This window comes from Syngnathoides biaculeatus, chromosome 12, assembly GCF_019802595.1.
Source record: "Syngnathoides biaculeatus isolate LvHL_M chromosome 12, ASM1980259v1, whole genome shotgun sequence".
Classification (NCBI taxonomy): domain Eukaryota; kingdom Metazoa; phylum Chordata; class Actinopteri; order Syngnathiformes; family Syngnathidae; genus Syngnathoides; species Syngnathoides biaculeatus.
The window spans coordinates 15,751,126-15,768,761 of record NC_084651.1 but is presented as its reverse complement, the minus strand read 5'-3'; the positions used below and the strand labels follow the sequence as shown (position 1 = coordinate 15,768,761).

The following is a 17,636-nucleotide window of genomic DNA, read 5'->3' as shown; positions in this document are numbered from 1 at the left end:
ATGTTGGCACAATTTTTACGCCGGATGCCCTTCCTGACGCAACCCTTCTCAGGGAGTGGAGGCCCCAGTGGGATACGAACCCACAACCCCTGGTTTATCAAACCAGTGCTCTAACCACTGAGATACAGGGCCTCTTTCCAAAATGTTCAGTTAAAACTATAAATTTGTTTTAGTGTGGAATTTGGTTATACCTCGCAAATGAAGGATGTAAAAGTTCCAAGATATATTCATGGACCAGTAGCATCACTGATTAGTAGTTAGCATGTATGCATCACAGTTCTGTTGTTCATATCTCGTCTTTACACATTTCACATTTCCCCCAGCAGACTCGTTCCCTCGATTTAACCTTTGAATCTTTGGGAAGACTGAGAATCTACTCAGAAATACCCCCTCTATGGATTAAAAAAAAAACATGAATCTTAGGTTAATTCAAGAAATTATAAAAAAGTTCGAATTGGAGTGAGTATGGTGGCCTTTTCTTGTCCTGCGAATGGCTGGCGCCCATCTGACCTGGATAGTTAGGATCAGCTCCAGCTCACCCGAGCTCCCAATGAGGACAAGCGGTAGAGAAAGCTAATGAATGGGGGGCAGGTTTTTTTTTTTTTCTCTCTCGCTTCAATAGCAATGCTCTGGTCACCAGGTGTCACTACTGAGTTTTCCAAGCGAAGCAGAGCCATCGCATTTGTTTAAGAGCCCAGACTAAACAGAAATGCAACACTCCCACACACTCTCACACACGTATACAGGCGAAGTGGCACCTGCTCTGAAATCTTCGTGGGCAAGCCTGTGGGTCTCCACTCCTGCAGCAGCTGACCTGACAAGCAGTTCAGCAAGGCAGCACTCCTTAATACGTCACACTTGTCACTTCCTTATTGGTGGTTGTATACTAAAGTACACACACATCTAACGTGGTGCAACTGAAGGATCGCTTCTCAGTTTTCCACTGGTTGTGTACATTTCACACACGAAAAAGTGCATATGGGCCACATCCAGTATTCTGGAAAGAATGAACTGCAGATCCATGTGACAGACAAGGACACGCGTGACTAGGAAAAACGGCCAGTGATGGAGAGAGTCCTTGCTGGAGAGATTTGGAGTGCCATACTTGTGGAAGGTCTAAGCAGCAATTTCATGAGCGCCAGCTCCACACACACTGCAGCAGAGAACCTGGAGATAAGCCAGCTAGGAGGGCCTAAGATACAATCGAGGACAGAGGTGGTCATGAAAAAGCAGAGCGGAAGGATCAGCCACTGGCATTCGACGTGACAACCATTAAAGAAACCTGGACAGTAAAAAATCAGAGATTTGTTTCAAAAAACATTGTATATGTAGGGCTCAATTGCGGAGATATATTGGTTAAGTATTTTATACCATTTGATATTTGATTTTTACTGATTTTATGGGTGCAGCTAAAAGGGGTGTTAATGACTCATCGGCTGCGGCACAAGTCCCCCCTGCCCGACTATTTAAGCACCTTGATTCGCATCAGCGGTCGTCTGGCTCAAAAGCGACTTGCAGATTGCTCATTTGGCTTAATGCATCTTCTTTGGGAAGTATGCTGGTCTGATTGCTTTAGAGAGTGAGTACACGTCACACAGAAGAAGGCCGGAGAGTTTTTTGACTTGACAGCCAGCATGTGAACTGGTGCTCTGGGTTAGCGTGACCACTTTAGAGCGCCTCATTGTCGACCACGAGTTCACACGCGTCACTGAGAGAAGGGAAAAGTCTGGGTGGGAAAAGAAAGTCTGAGGTGACAGTGAATATGTGGAGAAGGGCTTCACGCTTTGCGGGTTTAGAGCACCTCGTTGTTGTGTCGTGGCAATGAGATGCGATCAGCCCGTGCGATGTATTCCAGCATATTTAAGCGGTTATATTTTCACAGCTCAAATATGTTTTGTGTCGGCATGAGACAGATGGTAGATGAAGTAGTATCCATTTGTAGTAGTGTTAATTGACAGTTGACCGTTGCGGGGTGAGGTTTCAACACATTCACTGGACACGCCCACGGCATTTGACACCAGAGTGAATGGCTGAATTTTTCACAACTTTGGATCCTCATTTTATAGAATTAGCCATGTTTTTAGTAATTCAAGTTTTGCAGGGTAGTTAGCACAATTCTTGACTGTGGTCTCAAATTTAAAAGACGGATTAATTTGTACACGCCATTTTTATTTGTTCCCCCAATCCACTAAAATTACAGGTGTCAAACTTATGCCAGGGGGCCATATCTGGCTCATGAGAGTAATTTCTGTGGCCCACAAAGGCAACTCATACATGTTGAATTAATGTTTTTTGCTAAAATGTCAAAATTGAAACTTGTCTTCACTTGAAATAACGTTGAGCTACTGAAACCATTTTTTTTTTTTTTTACCAACCTCCCTTTAAGAATAGTCAACAATGGGTTTTTATGGGCTTCTGATTTCAAAAGAGTTATTCATCAATTTATTGTGTCTTTGTAATTATAAGGGCAATAATTCACTTACATGAGTTCAGTCATTATGGCCCTCCAAGGGACATCATAACTGGGGAAATCATAATGAAGATGTGGATCATGACAAACATGTTTGATACTCCTGCCTTAAATAAAAAAATAACTTCAATAATGTGTATAAAACCACAAAAAAAAAAAAAAATCAGGAAGATAGAAAAACCAAGGAAACACTTTATGCTGTATCCATTTCATCACAACATAATTGAAACAGGCAGGCCTGACCAAATCCTCTTATCCGATTTGAGGCCATTAATCATTTCTGCCTCATGATGTAATTTTGGAAAACAAGTAATTTCTCTGATTTCGCAGTAACAGGTAGGCTAGCGTGCTTGATGGGATTGGTTTATATACAGCGAGCCCGTTGTTGGGAGTTTATATAGCTAATACTGGTTTTGCACGCCTGTAAAACCCACCCATGCTTACTAGAAGTGCTTTTCTGCGGGATCATCTACAATTTTGGTCAATAACTGAGCCGTACCCTACCTTTAGCCAGTTAGTGCGGCGAAGCATTTCAGATCCATCTCATTTGCCCACGCATATAAAATAAATAATAATAATCCACAATCACACCCATTCCATCTTGTTTTACCATCAGTGCACACACATTGAAACCTTCACAAAAACTTAGATTGCATTTTCGATTAAATGTACAAAATAAAGGCTAAACAAACATTGAGAAATACATACATGACATAATGAGCTCTTAATTAATAGTGAAGTGCAAACACCTGACCTTCTCTCCCATGAACGTGATGCACCTCTTTGGCATTGAACCAGCAGGTGCATTACATAGGCTCATTCATTTCTAATAGCGTCTTTTTGTTACACGGGTAAACATTGGCTCATATTTGTCATTTGCCTTTCACGGTCCACAAATGCTGTAAAAAAAAATCTACACACATAGTATGTATTAGAATATGATTGCACAACAAAAGGAACCATCACAAACGCCATTAAACTGAGTGATCTCAAGGGTTATTAATCAACACGGAAGGGTGCTTGCTGCTTTGCCTCTGTTGAACATCGGTGAACTTTGAACCCTGTTGGTAGGAAATGAAAGCTGCTGCTTCATTAAAATGTTCTGCGTCGGGCTATGACTGATAAGGACGCTTGCGGTTATGTGTAGAAGTTATACATTCACAGAGGTGATTAAAAAAAAAAACAGCACGCATGACACGTGTAGAAGCTTGTGCTTAAACCTTCATATTTTTTTCAAGATAATTAACATGCTATTCTACAACAAGATATGACATTTTACCGTGTCGTGAAAAAGTGTTGCTTTGCTTACATTACGGAGATTGGTTTTAAGTTTTAGAGAACACCAACGCATGTCTCCCGAGCTCCAATTTAAGCTTTTCTATATTAATATTTAACCTTCAATCAGGGCCACCTCCCGATATTTTTTGGGTGGGGTGGCTGAAGCTGTTGCTGCGAGGTAATGTGTAAGTCAAAGGTCGGCGACATCCATTAGCATGGTCATGGCATAATACTACAGTACAGGTCTTACATGCAGTCATTCATTCGCATGCTTCAGCTTATCCGAGTCTTGTGACAAAAGTTTAATGCCTTTGTGTTGTCACCTTTGGCATTTCATAATCTTCATTGACAAACCCCCCCAAAACAACCTTTCTCCGATAACAAATTCAATGTTCTCAAGATTGGGCAGAAGGGGAAAAAAAAGTCTGACTGACTGTCAGGCTGCGCAGTTGATCACGAGTGAGCATGACCACACATGAAAGCGGGAACCCTGGGTATCCTCTCCAAAGACGAGCTGATTTCTTTGAGTAAAAGAGGCCATTATTGGTATTGCAATCCCCTCGTTTGTGGTAAAGGATGACGGTTGCTGATGTACTTCAGTTGCTTTATTACCACGAGCGGTCAAAGTATGCACATTGACTCCAAAGCTGCTGCATTGACTTGAGTCATCATTAAAGCGTAAATGTCCCTTTGTTGTTGTTGTTTTTTTTTTTTAATTCAAAATTGCTTTTTCCCCCTTCTTTTATCTTTCCTGTCCTCAGACCTGCCAATCCCCAGGCCAAAAGTAATAAGAGTATAAACTGTCTCATCCTCTCTTATTGGAACAGGCCCGAGACAGGTGGACTGCAGTCAATTAAGCATCAGCAATCATGCGATCAGATACTCCCTTCACACTAACTACATAATTAGACTTGAAAATGTCCCATTGATGTTAATGCATGCAACAAACATACCTCTGTGAAAATCACACGTAACAAATGACCCACCGCTAAAAATCAGACACATGTGGAACTCATTATAAAGGCATTGATCATTTACCCCAGGAGTCCCACAGTGAGATAACAACTTTAGAGTGCATCAATGTTAGCATGCTAGTGAAATTGATGTGATGTGCTGCAACTTAATATTGAGATAAACAAACAGATACATATAAGATTAAGCCATCCATTCCTTTTCTTTGCCGCTTATCCTCGCAAGGGTCGCGGGGAGTGCTGGAGCCTCTCCCAGCTGTCAACGGGTAGGAGGCGGGGTACGCCCTGAACTGGTTGCCAGCCAACCGCAGAGCACATAAAGACAAACAGCCGGATTCACAATCACAGCTAGGTGCAATTTAGAGTGTCCAATTAATGTTGCCCGCAGGAAAACCACACAGGCAAGGGGAGAACATGCAAACTCCACACAGGCGGTTCCGGGATTGAACCCGGACCTCAGAACTTTGAGGCCAACGCTTTCCAGCTGACCCACCGTGCCACCATATAAGATTCAGTTCTAAATAAATGTAGTAAGTGCAAAACTGTTAAGGAGTTCCCTTTGAATGAAACCCACGAGTATGTTGGGTACACAGCGGTTCCCTGGCTAGCCAGCTGTGGATGTAGCAGCCACTTGCAAGAAGTCTTCGGCGACCCGCTGAATGCAGCCAATCGCAGAAAATGGGGAGTGACGCATTGCAGGTACAAACCAACCAATCACGGAGCGTCATTTCTTTCCGTTAGGGCGTGTGCCTCATCACAGCGAAGCTGAAAGTGTTTGTACGCTGTAAACTAGGTCGCCATGTATTCAAGTATATCATTATTCTTATCCGAGTCCGAACCCTCACAGAATGCGCCATGGGGGGTAAAATAGTATTTTGTAAAGCCCCACGCTTGCTCGTCGTTTCAAAACATCTCAAATGTATGCTTTTAGTTAGCGGGGGGAAAAAAATGGCACTGAGCGGAGGGATATGCAAGGAGGCGGAGTTTCGGCTAACAGTTAAAGGCGAGCCCAGTTGCGGCGGGTGACGGCCACAGCGTGTTCATTTCATTCTCCGGGCTTCCACTGTGGCGAGGTTACGCGCGAACAGGGGATTTTTGTCGTGAAAAAGCAGCTCCAAAGACGTCGAAATGGTAAGAGGGGAGGGGGTAATACATCCACACAACACTCGTCGTCCTTTCTCCTGCTCCAGCACGAAGTCGCCGATGAACCGAGCGGGATGAGGTTTGAGTCGCTGCTTCACGGCCCTGCCCAAGTGCCGCAGTGCAGTGCTGTTGAATGCGCCGATTCCGCTTTATCCTCGAAGTCAACGATAAAAGGCAGAGAAGACGAACGTGCCCGGGTCTTTCGTCCTTTTCCTTTGATCGCTGCGTCACTGCGGCGCTCTTAACTCTGTTGTGACAGCGACAATTTTATTGTGTGCACACCTCGCCAAATGCATTCTTCTGCCGCTGCTACTGCTGGATTTAATGACTTGCGTTAGATGGAAAGTAGCGGGTGTCAACCGGTGTGTTGCTTTTGAGTATATGCAGGCGACAGTTATGTTGGCGCCTAAACTGCAAGGCAATGCATTGTGCGCGCGCGGCCATGTTCTCGTGCAAAAAAACTGCTCCACTTGAAATGGATGCCATGTGCCGGGGTCCACTCTTGGTGGGCGCTGGACTCTCCTTGAGACAATGCGTTGCTGTTTGAGTCACTTTTTAATTGACTTGAGAATTACATCTTCCTCGCGATTGAAGGCGCAACTACCATTTAACTCCGCATTTGGCGTCACTGCAATACTAAAAGAGTAATTTGTCATGGATTTCATTTTTTTTTTCTTTAGGCTGATCAGCTTACAGAAGAGCAAATTGCAGGTAAGACATTCCTCTTCCTTCTTTACTCACATTCTTCAAAAATGCCCGTGTAATATAGATTATTTGGGTCGACTGTGGAGGATTGCAATTTTTGCCTTTTTAAGTGACCTGCAGGTTTACAAAAACTGAACTCGCGATGGGTTTACCCTATGGAAAATTGAATGGTGTCATCTCGTAAAGTGATGTAATGTGGCTGGGCACTGAGCACAATGTGTCCTTTGCCTTGGGTGTGTCCTCCGTAGAATGAGTGATCATAATTTGAAACGAAAATCTATTGTTCATAGTGGGGAGGCGGGAATGCAACGAGTTTCTTTTTTGTTGTTGTTTTTTAAACTATTGCACTTAGCAGATATCCTCAGTTTTTCAATCTGTGCTTTTAGTGCTGAGCTTTCATGTAGTTAAATCAACACAGTTTTTTTTTTTTTGTTTTTTTTTGGGGGGGGGCATCATGGTGTCTCCAGCTCCCTTAATACAGTGGTAGTCATTAGAGGTTCAGTTCTTCTGTGGCTTGGAAGCTAAACACAATGTTTTCTATTACCTTGGTAACAGGAGCTCTCCGTGACTCAGTGGGGTATATTGAACAGGGTTTTTTTTTTTTTTTTTTTTTTTTTTTTTTTTTTTTTCTTTTTGGGGTAGGGGGCGGGTTTGGTTAAAGGACATGTCCTTTTGTGTGTTGATCCTGCAAATATATAGTCAAATGCCATAATATGGGTCTCATTGGTAGGCCCTCATGGTGCTCCCAAATAGTGTAGACTGCCATTAGCTTGCTACCTGGCCTTCTGTTTGGTGTCGGTGTCTGAACTGTAAACGGTTGCCTCCGGAATCTCAAAACATTGAGTTGATATTGGAAACACTAGTGACATCATTTCTGTATTAAGAGCCTCCTCTCACATCTTCTCAGAATTCAAGGAGGCGTTTTCACTTTTTGACAAGGACGGAGATGGCACAATCACCACCAAAGAGCTGGGCACAGTCATGCGCTCTCTCGGGCAGAACCCCACAGAGGCAGAGTTGCAGGACATGATCAACGAGGTGGATGCTGATGGTGAGTAGCTTTAGAACATGGAAGCAGCCGAGATGCTCAGAATCCCGTCCAACCTGACCTATTTTGCGTTTCAGGAAACGGTACGATAGATTTCCCAGAATTCCTCACCATGATGGCCAGAAAAATGAAGGATACAGATAGCGAAGAGGAGATCAGAGAAGCCTTTCGTGTCTTTGACAAGGTAAATGTGCAGTTGACCACAGGGAGCCATCTTAGACATGAAAGCTAAAGCTACTAATGTAACATTCAGGATGGTAACGGGTACATCAGTGCTGCTGAGCTACGCCACGTGATGACAAACCTTGGTGAGAAGTTAACTGATGAGGAAGTAGATGAGATGATCAGAGAAGCAGACATTGATGGAGATGGACAAGTCAACTATGAAGGTTGGTTACTAATTCATTAATCAGTCTTTACCTTTTTTTTTTCATTTTGTTTCTCATACCACTTTCCCTCCCCTCAACAGAGTTCGTACAAATGATGACGGCGAAGTGAGGGCCTTGTACAGATTTCGTATAAATTTGCCTTTTCTTTGTGTAATTTCTGTAAAATCTTATTAACCCCTCGCGTCCCCGCCCCTACTGCTGTCCAAAGGAACTGCATGTAAACTGCATAGGCTCTTGTCCCCATGTCCCTTTCTTTTGCTGTCATGATGTTTGAGTGACGAACGGTCATCCAACCAGATGCCTGCGGAGGCCCTCGGGAGCCGGAGAACCGACTCCGCTATTGTGCTCGGGGCCTTTTCTGGCGAGGCGACATTGGAAACCTGTCAGCTAGTTGTCACTTGGCAACGCTGTTGGCATGGAAACAATGTAGAGCAGTTGAAACTCTGCATGGACTATGGACAAAGTATATAATGGGAAATCTCTCAGCATTGCACTACTGCAAAAAAAATGACACGGGTGTATCTCCTAGGTACTCGTACAAACTTTTTGTATCTGCTCTTCTATATACCAGAAAATGACTAATCTTACCATGCTTTTTAATGTTTTACTCATTCTTTTTTTTTTTTTTTTTTTTTTTTTTTAATGGCCTCTTGCCATGCCTCAAATAATCCATTCCAAGTTGTATATTTTTGTTTTCCAATAAAATTTACAATCTACCCAGATTTGAAAGTTGGTCTTGTTTTCTCAGTTTGTAATTACATTTTTGATTACTTTTTTTTTTTTTTTTTTAAATGAAATTGAGGAATCTTTTCCTCCCTTACACTTGGCACTATTTTGAAACAAGTGTTGCCTGTCATGTCCCGGAAGCATTGAGGAGCATCAGCCAATGCCTCTTAATGTAAAATTTAAGATTAAATCAGGAGTGGGATGAAAGCTGTTTACTGGAAGTGTGCACAGCAGTGCTGGATAGTTTTGGTGTATGCTGTGCAGGTGCTCTCACCACAGGCTGTGTTGTCTGGCCCTGTTGGTAGAGTACCTTGTACAAGCTAGTTGCAAAGTCTTACCCCCCCACCCCATCCCCTTCCCAGTTGCAAGGTGCAGGGAATAGGGGCATATGTGAGAGGTCATGGTGTAAATAAGGTATTTTTTTTTTTTTTTTTTGAAGGTTTCTAGTGGTTTGTTACAGTAGCTTGCCGAGATGCTAAGTTTGTTACTTTGACAAAATAAAGTTCTATTGTGGACTCTTGCCTCCTGTGGATTTTATGCTTGCTTCCATGTGACTAAGCATTATTTTGTGGACTGTACTTGATTTTGGTATTGCTCTGTTTAGATTATTGTATAAAGTGTACAGGGCCCACTGCCACCACAGTGAGCATGCTTGGAAAATTCAGATAGTTAATTGTAAACATTTAACTTCTGCAAGTGCAAGACCCATAATATGCAAAGTGTAATTGTGGTTTTATATTCCTCCAATGTATATTTGGATATTTCCCATAGGTGGTGTAAAATAATGGCAACCAGTCATTTGTAGCATTTTACTGTAATTCAGTGAATGCAGTGTGTATTAAAATTCCAGCTCTGGCCTGCAATTGTCTTGTTCAGTCAAACCTGCCATCCAGTCTAAATGTAGCTTTCTTCACAGATCCGGGTTTGAATCTGGAACACGTTACATTGTTAAACTCTTTCTCCATAACACTGCATACCTTGAAATGACAAAACATTTTCAACACAGGATGTCCCACAAGGTGGGATTCACTCTTTTGTATTGAGATATCTTGTCATGCATAATTGACCCCTCCGTAGAAATTGCGTCATTCGCGTCGCTGACCAATCAGAGGCCAGATATCTGCATAAACCACGCCCCCTTTTTGGGCCCGGCGTTCCCTCAGACAACGTTGCATGGTCCAGTTTAGCTTTTGTTAGTGTTTTATCGCGTATTTGGATTCTTTAACAATAGATATGGTTAAGAGGTGTAGTCACGGACTTTATAATAGTGACGACAGGTATCCTGAAAGGCTAGTTGGTGGAGTTCAATTCGTACCCTTTCCAAAACCGAAGACCCAGTACGAAAAATGTCTTCGATGGATCAAACTATGTGGAAGACCGCATCATCAACTGAATCCATCTAAAATCAACCGGAACAGAAGACCGAGTACGAAAAATGTCTTCGATGGATCAAATTTTGTGGAAGACCGCATGATTAACCGGAACAGATATGTTTGCACGAAGGTAAGCCCTATATTGATCTGTGTTGAGCGATATTTTGTGATGATCTGACTGCGCAAACGTGTCTCTGTTCGGCACTCCCGAGCGAAGCTAAACCGGACTTTGTTTGTTTGCACGAAGGTATGCCCTATATTTGATTTTCAATACATGTGTCATATAAATGAATTAGCAGTTCTTCGCTTACATAACATAGCTAAGTGTGAATGATTGACACACTTGATCTGTGTTGAGCGATATTTTGCGATGATCTGACTGCACAAACGTGTCTCTTTGTTCGCGGCTAATGAGCTAAGCTAAACCGGACTAGCAGTCCTAAAAGCCTTTGACGTGCACCGAGACACCAAGACTGAAGGAAGGATGTTTGAGGACACTAAAGTAGTGACTGTCGTACTCGGTCGGGACTTACGTAGGTTCGGCACTAATTCAAGAATAATTATTGAGGGGAGCGCGTGACGTTACACAAAGAAAACAAGAGAAACAACTCGTAAATCAAGCCTCGCCTTCTTCTTTTCCTTCATACGGCGGTTCACAAACGGCTATACAGATCCGCATAGAGATTCTGCACACAAGTGTGATATGTAACACGAAAATAGGAAACTGTCAATGACGAATTCGTCTTTGGGTTATAATATATTATATTATGTGGCTTCTCGGTCTTCCTCTGACTCCGGAAAGATCTCGCGCTAATATCAATGGTTTCTCCGTCGATATCCATGGAAATACCATTGAAATACCCCTCGCTGAAATACTTGAAGCCCTGCTGTCTGCTTTTCAACGATATTTCACTGTTAGCTAAGAATGCGAGTGAGAAATCAGCTGGTAAATCGGACAGTTTCGCTCTAGTCTTTTCTTCCTGCGCTGCCATTTTTGCTAATTGTTTGTCTGAGGTTAGGACACGTGGGGTGACGTAACTTCAGGAGGCGTGGTTAAGTGCCCTGTACGGAGGGGTCAATTGTGTACGAGTATCTTTGTCGTATCTTTCTACTGTATCTTATATCTTTATATCATATCTTTATGCCTTTTTGTGCCTGAAGTGTTCGACATAGCTCATAACCTCAGTTCTCATTTGTAGTGAGGTGATAAAATGTTAAACTATACGTTGGTAGATAGGTTAATTTTCATATAATTTGATCAGCAAAAATAAAGACATCGCCAAATTTCATATAAAATGTATTCATTTTACTGATATGAGTATTTAAATGATCAGAAGTTATTAAACGGTAAAAGGTCATTACCGTTTTGTGTCCGAAATGCTTTATGATTTCCATTATATTTTCTGCCCTTATTTATTTACACAATAGCATGTTATTTCAGAGACATGAATGAATACATATGAATTTGTGAAAGCGTCTGACCTATTCCATATCTTTGCCGTTTTTATGATTCTATCGAGCCAAGAGTGAGCAGCATTTACTGTATGTACTTGTATCTGCAGTGGCTGAATTGCAACACATACATTGAGCAAGTGACATATTTTTCTACGAAGCTGTTTGTGTCTTTGCCAATTTACAGTAAAACGAAGCACATTTCAGTGGGCTGCCTCTTCACATCACGTTAGATCAAAAAATCTTGAATCAGCTTCTTTCTAATTTTTCTCTTGTTGTTTCCTTCTCCAAGCACAAAGACAGAAGAGCAACCCTCACCTTGTTCTTTCATTTTCCCTTTAACTTTATCCATCACTGTTTTCGTTTCATTGAAGTCTCTGATGGTTCAGTGGTAAACACGCCTGACTTTGGCGCAGGCAGGGTGGGATCGATTTGTGATGGTGTCGATATGTACCTGGCGACTGCCTGGCGACCAGTTCAGTGTGTAATCTACCTTTTGCCCAAAGTTAGCTGAGATAGGCTCCAGCACTCCTGAAAACCTTGTGAGGATGAGTGGCTTGGTAAATGAATGGATGTTATTTTTTTTCGACAGCCCACTTCTCTTTGTCGTCTCTGCAGGCCTGCCATCTTTCGGTCAAGCGTGAAAAAGATCACCTTTCCACCCATAAGTATCTGTTCACCAGGATTCATTATTCATGCCAGTCAGTCTTTCCACTGCCGACAAAAAGGCTTCGATACAAAACACTTTTAATAGATTTTGATTAAAGTTGTGGCCTACTGTAACGTGTATCTGGTATGTGTCGCACACGAGCGGGTTATGACAACCCCGAGAGCCAAAGAAAACCGATTCCCCCATTCGAAGGGCCGTGAGGGTCAGCTTAGGTTCATATTGCAGGGTGTTGCAGCCTCAACCGTGTCTCCATGCTGGTAGCTGATAGATATTTGAGATGCGTTGGCAGCTGCAGAGTGTTGACACAGAAGGAAAGGTGCAAAGAAATCTCAAGGGTGTTATTACTGCAGAGTTGGGAGCAGTTTTCTGCTGTTAGTGGTGTCACGGTGGCTCCATGACATGTTAATTGTCAACGGTTAAGCTCCTCGCACAAAACCTGCTGCAAACTGACTCGACAGTCAGGTCATGGATGTACAGCATTGTCCTCTTGGCGATTATTTTAAATTCCAAACTTTCATAGGAGGTTTTCAACAATGGAGCAGGCAACTTCCTCTTTCGGGATTACAGCGCGACTGGATACGAATGGGTTATGGGGAGACAGTTCAACGTTCTATGTTGGAAAATGAGGGTGGAGGGGGGGATCAGTTTTTGTCAAGCACTGCACGATAATATTCGTCTATCTCACGGTTCTGAGGACTGGGGTTCAAATCCTGACCCCGCTTGTGTGGAGTTTGCATGTTCTCCCCTTGCCTGTGTGAGTTTTCTCCGGATAGTCCAGTTTCCTCCCACATCCCCAAAACATGCATTCATTGGTAGTGTAAATGTGAGTGCAACTGTTGTTTGTCTCTATGTGCCCTGCGATTGGCTGGCAACCAGTTAAGGGTGTACCGTGGTTCCTGGTATAGGCTTCAGCACACCCATGATCCTTGTGAGTATAAGCGGCTCAGCTAAAAGATGCATGTTCCGTGTTTCATGCGCTCAATTTGTTAGCTGTGTCCACCTGTTCGTGTATGACCTCTTCCCTTGTGTTGACCAATCAGCTCCCTCCACCCACTGGTGTCTTGTCCAGGCGTTTGTTTGTCTTGTCAATCTCTATGTACAGTATTTAACTCCCTGGTTTCTTTCAGTTCTTGCCGGTCCATTGATGTCGTGTTTGTACGTGACCATCCCATTGTCTCTCTGTGCCACGTCTTGTCCTGCTCCCAGTTTAGGATTATTTAAGTTTTTCTTTGTTACTTTGGTTATTAGTTGTGGCACCTTGCTTAGTGCACCTTTATTGGAATTATATAGCATTTTCTTGCAAATCCTGGACTGCTTTCCTCCACTTGGCTCGTTCGCATCTTTGCCTTGCCCGACCGTGACATATATACAGTATATATGATTTTTATCCTATTGCTTTCCATTAAATTTCCTAATGAGTGTCTTTGGCAAGTGGCGCTTGATTCTCACTCAAGCTGTCTACCATTAATGCCACTGGGGCAGCGTCAATATGTTGTTGTAATTGAATAAATTGCTAAAGAAGAAGACATTTTTTTGCAAGTGTCTTTTCCACTAATGGTTAAATTATACAACTATTACCCATACACTAATGGCCCAAATTGTAACATAATCAAACAAAAACGGCAGATGTGCAGTCAGCAAGAATGAGTATTTCCCACATTTTATTCCCCCAATATTAAGCAATTGTCCTTGCACTACATGACTTACCAAAAATAAGGGGTCTTTGGACAGCAGGTTTCAGAATGAACCTATAATCCACTTTAACCTTTACATATCAACCTAATCTTACCTTTCCATCTCTAAATATCTGTACACCTCTAACAGTTCAATATTTCACTATGTTTGCACAACGGGTTGTTTTCTAACGAGGATCTGTGGTGTTCTTAAATTTTTTTTCCGCGTATGTCCATTTCTATGCCTTTCTGTGAGTCTTCCAGTCTCTAGTTTTCTCTGTTGTAACCTGCTGAGAACAATGCGTTACCCTTAAAATCAGTAATAGAAAGGCACGGACATTCCTGGAAACGGATTGGTCCATTCTTGGATCAAACACTTTTGTTGATTTTGATCTTTTGCTCATTAGAAAACAGCAAGTGAAGCAAAAAGAATTGCACATTCAGTAAATGTTAGATGAAAAAAAAAAAAAACCTTAAGGTGTAAAGGTTATACTGAATTTTAAAATGTTGTAATCTTTCAAAAACCCAAAGGGAAGTTCTGAATTTTGGAGTCATTATAAGTGTCATGAAACACATCCAAGAGGCTTGTTCACACTCCCGGCAAAAACAATGTTTTACGCAAAGCTCTACTATCATTTCATACTGCCAAATCTATATTGAGTGTTCCAGTTAAGTGGGGTCACAGAATACAAACACAAAAGTTCGGCACAGAACTGGAAATATACAACTATTTTACATCATCATTATCAGAAAAGAAGGAACTAGGGAAAACAGTGTTTTGAAGTAGTTGAGCAGTCTTCAACATGGACCGATTTTCTGCGACCTCCAAAAAGTAGGACGGGCGGCAATAGTTTGAGTCCTCCAAACGACGGTCATCTCTGTCGCCATTGTGTTATCGCGCCAAAGCTTGCGTCTCTGCACTTTCGTCTCACTCCCCACGACATTTGCGTGATGTGCGTCAGAGTGGCGCTTGTGCCATCTGTATATCACCTCAGCATTTATTTTGGATTAGTACAGTAAAAATGTTATTTCATGTTGTGTTTGGTCAGATAAAATCAAGCTGGATATTTGCAAGTTAGCTATGACCTTGACATAATTTCACAGTTTCAAGTGGCTGCATAAATTAATGCTAGTTTTTCTTGACATCTAAATTGAGAAAATTGTGATTTAAGGTGTGGTATGACTTAGATGTGCTTTCCTTGAAAACCACGATGCTAAAGAACTATCAATAAAAGAATACTATTTTTTTCCCCAATTTTATGTATTCACTAGACGAGCACAAATACCTCCTGTATTATAATATGGTTATAACACAATAGGGTGTATAGATTAATTTGCACAATATTTTCCCACCTTGGACAAATTTTTGCAGATTGTAATGTCCTTGTGATTGAAACATTGCAGTTTTTTAAAAAATAGTAAGATATATATGAAATGTATCCTCACGAAGGTTGCGGGCATACTGGTGCCTATTCTTTCGCAGCTGACTCGGAGGCAGGGTACACCCTGAACTGGTCGCCAGCCGATCGCAGGGCACACATAGACAAACAACCGTTTCCATTCATATGGTACCTACAGACAATTTACTCAAGATAGACTTTTTTGTGTGACTGCTCCAGATGGCTACACTCTTTCAAGCAAACCTGTAAATAGTCTCACTTTCAAATCCAAATTCTGGGGCTCCACAGTGTATACCCAGTGAGTAATTACTTCTTGTTTTTCTTCACCGTTACGGGCAACATGGTATGCATAGTTGTTTTATTTGAAGATGTGTTTCATAGACACGCAGTGTTTTGAAGAGAGCACAAAATATACAAGAATGCACAACTAATCAATGCACAATATACTGCATTTTCTCACAGAGTTGCTGAAGGCCTTGATTTGGGGGGTGGGGGTCCCAATACATTTTAAAATAATTCCAAAATATTACAATTTTGAGTAAATTGGAATGGAGGCCACAAAAGGAGCAAATAAATTACACGATGAACATTTTATTAACGAGAAGATGTCATATGTGTGGAGCGTGTCTTTTCCATAATCCAGGGGACACCAGACCCAGGCACATATCAATCCCATTGGACATTTGGTGACTACCTGTGCAAAAAAAGTCAACAACAGCTCCATTGTTCAGCCTCCTCTTTCGTGACACTCCTCAGCAGTCTAACAACTCAAGAATAAACCTTGCGTAAGTGATGCCGTCTTGCTCCAATAAATAAATATAAACTGAATATACAGAACCTGCAGTTTCTCAGTGCCCGGACTAATGTTTATGTACATGGTCTGCCAGCAGCATAACAAGCCGCATTTGTAGCTGAAATCACTTTATATGTAATGGCATCCAGGAAAGCAGAATGATCTTATCTGCGACAAAGGGTACTTTATTCCACTTAACTACATTGTCCCGGTGTGCCTCTCACCCTTCATCTCTCCTCTGCACTGCTCTCACTCCTCTGTCTTCCTCGCTGTTGTTGGCAGTCAGGCAGCTATGCCTTCCTACTATCTCTGCCCTGCGATGCACTCAGAAGGAGGAATGTTGCTCAGCCATGCGTCACATGCGCATAGCTTAGTGTGGCATGCTGCTCCCTCAGATAACACATTCAGTACTATGAGGCAAGGCAGTGCCACACAATAAAACAGCTATTCTGATCGCTACCTACTCGGCATAGTCTTTCTTTCTTTCTTTCTTTCTTTCTTTCTTTCTTTCTTTCTTTCTTTCTTCTTTCTTTCTTTCTTTCTTTCTTTCTTTCTTTCTTTCTTTCGTAAAACCAACGCAGCCAATTGTGTTGGGACATAAAGAATGCAGCTATGAGAAGAAGTAATAGTGGCGTTCATTATACTGGGCAATGGGGAGCAATAAACAGACTGAAGAAGAAGATGTTCTTTTTGAATTTATTGATATGGGAATACATGCTTAGCATACAAATTCTATCAAGATTTTTACAGTACTATAATTGTCTAATTTAGTTGATAATGCTTGGACTGGAGGGGAAACAATTAATAGAAATCTAGATACAGTTGTGGAAAGCAGTAGAGAGGGAAAAACATTGCTAATAAACCACTTGGGTATGGAATTGTGATACTAGTGAGGATAAAAAAAACACAGCAATAAATGGAGCTCAAGTTGAATCAAATAATTGCATGGACAAAATGGTGAGTGGAAGGCTGAGTGCTACAAGAGGACCTAGTATGAGGATGCGACCTGGTGCTATCACTTAAGTGCTTTATTTGGGATGGCTGTCACATGGGCAGTGCAGCACATTATCACATCCACGTCTGGGCTGACATTTGAATCCTGACCACTTTGTTTTACACTGGTGAACACGTAAGAGGAAGACTGAAATGAGGAAGAGGCATGCTTATCATTGTGTTCGCGAGCCATGAGCAGCCATTCTTTACGTAGAGGGCAAGGCCTCGGTAATCTGGCTCTCTCAACCTTTGGAGCTTTTCCTGCCTTCTTACCTCAGTCATCTCTACAGTCCACCACTGATCTCTGACATATGCCTCATAGTGACGACTTAACACCCTCCATCTCTTGCAGAGGCAGCCACCCACCTGCTTCTTGACTGTCAAATAAGCTCTCTTCTCTTCTTCTGCATTACGTACAGGACTTTAAAGCTCACACATTTTGGGGCAGCACGCTACAATGAAACATAGGGGCATTTTTTGTATCGAAAAAGTGGTAGCTTCAGTAAAAAAAAAAAGAAAAAAATGACAAAAGTGTAGGATTTGATAACGAGT

The 17,636-nt window shown here is 42.1% G+C and overlaps 1 protein-coding gene across 1 annotated transcript; it reads left to right on the top strand.

The window, feature by feature from the left end:
- Positions 1-5,715: 5,715 nt before the first annotated feature.
- Positions 5,716-9,245, top strand: calm2a (calmodulin 2a (phosphorylase kinase, delta)). Its single transcript, XM_061837278.1, has 6 exons — positions 5,716-5,850; positions 6,543-6,573; positions 7,475-7,618; positions 7,693-7,799; positions 7,869-8,004; positions 8,085-9,245. Exons 1-6 carry the CDS (start codon positions 5,848-5,850, stop codon positions 8,111-8,113), a joined length of 450 nt encoding a protein of 149 aa, XP_061693262.1. The 5' UTR covers positions 5,716-5,847; the 3' UTR covers positions 8,114-9,245.
- Positions 9,246-17,636: the final 8,391 nt, after the last annotated feature.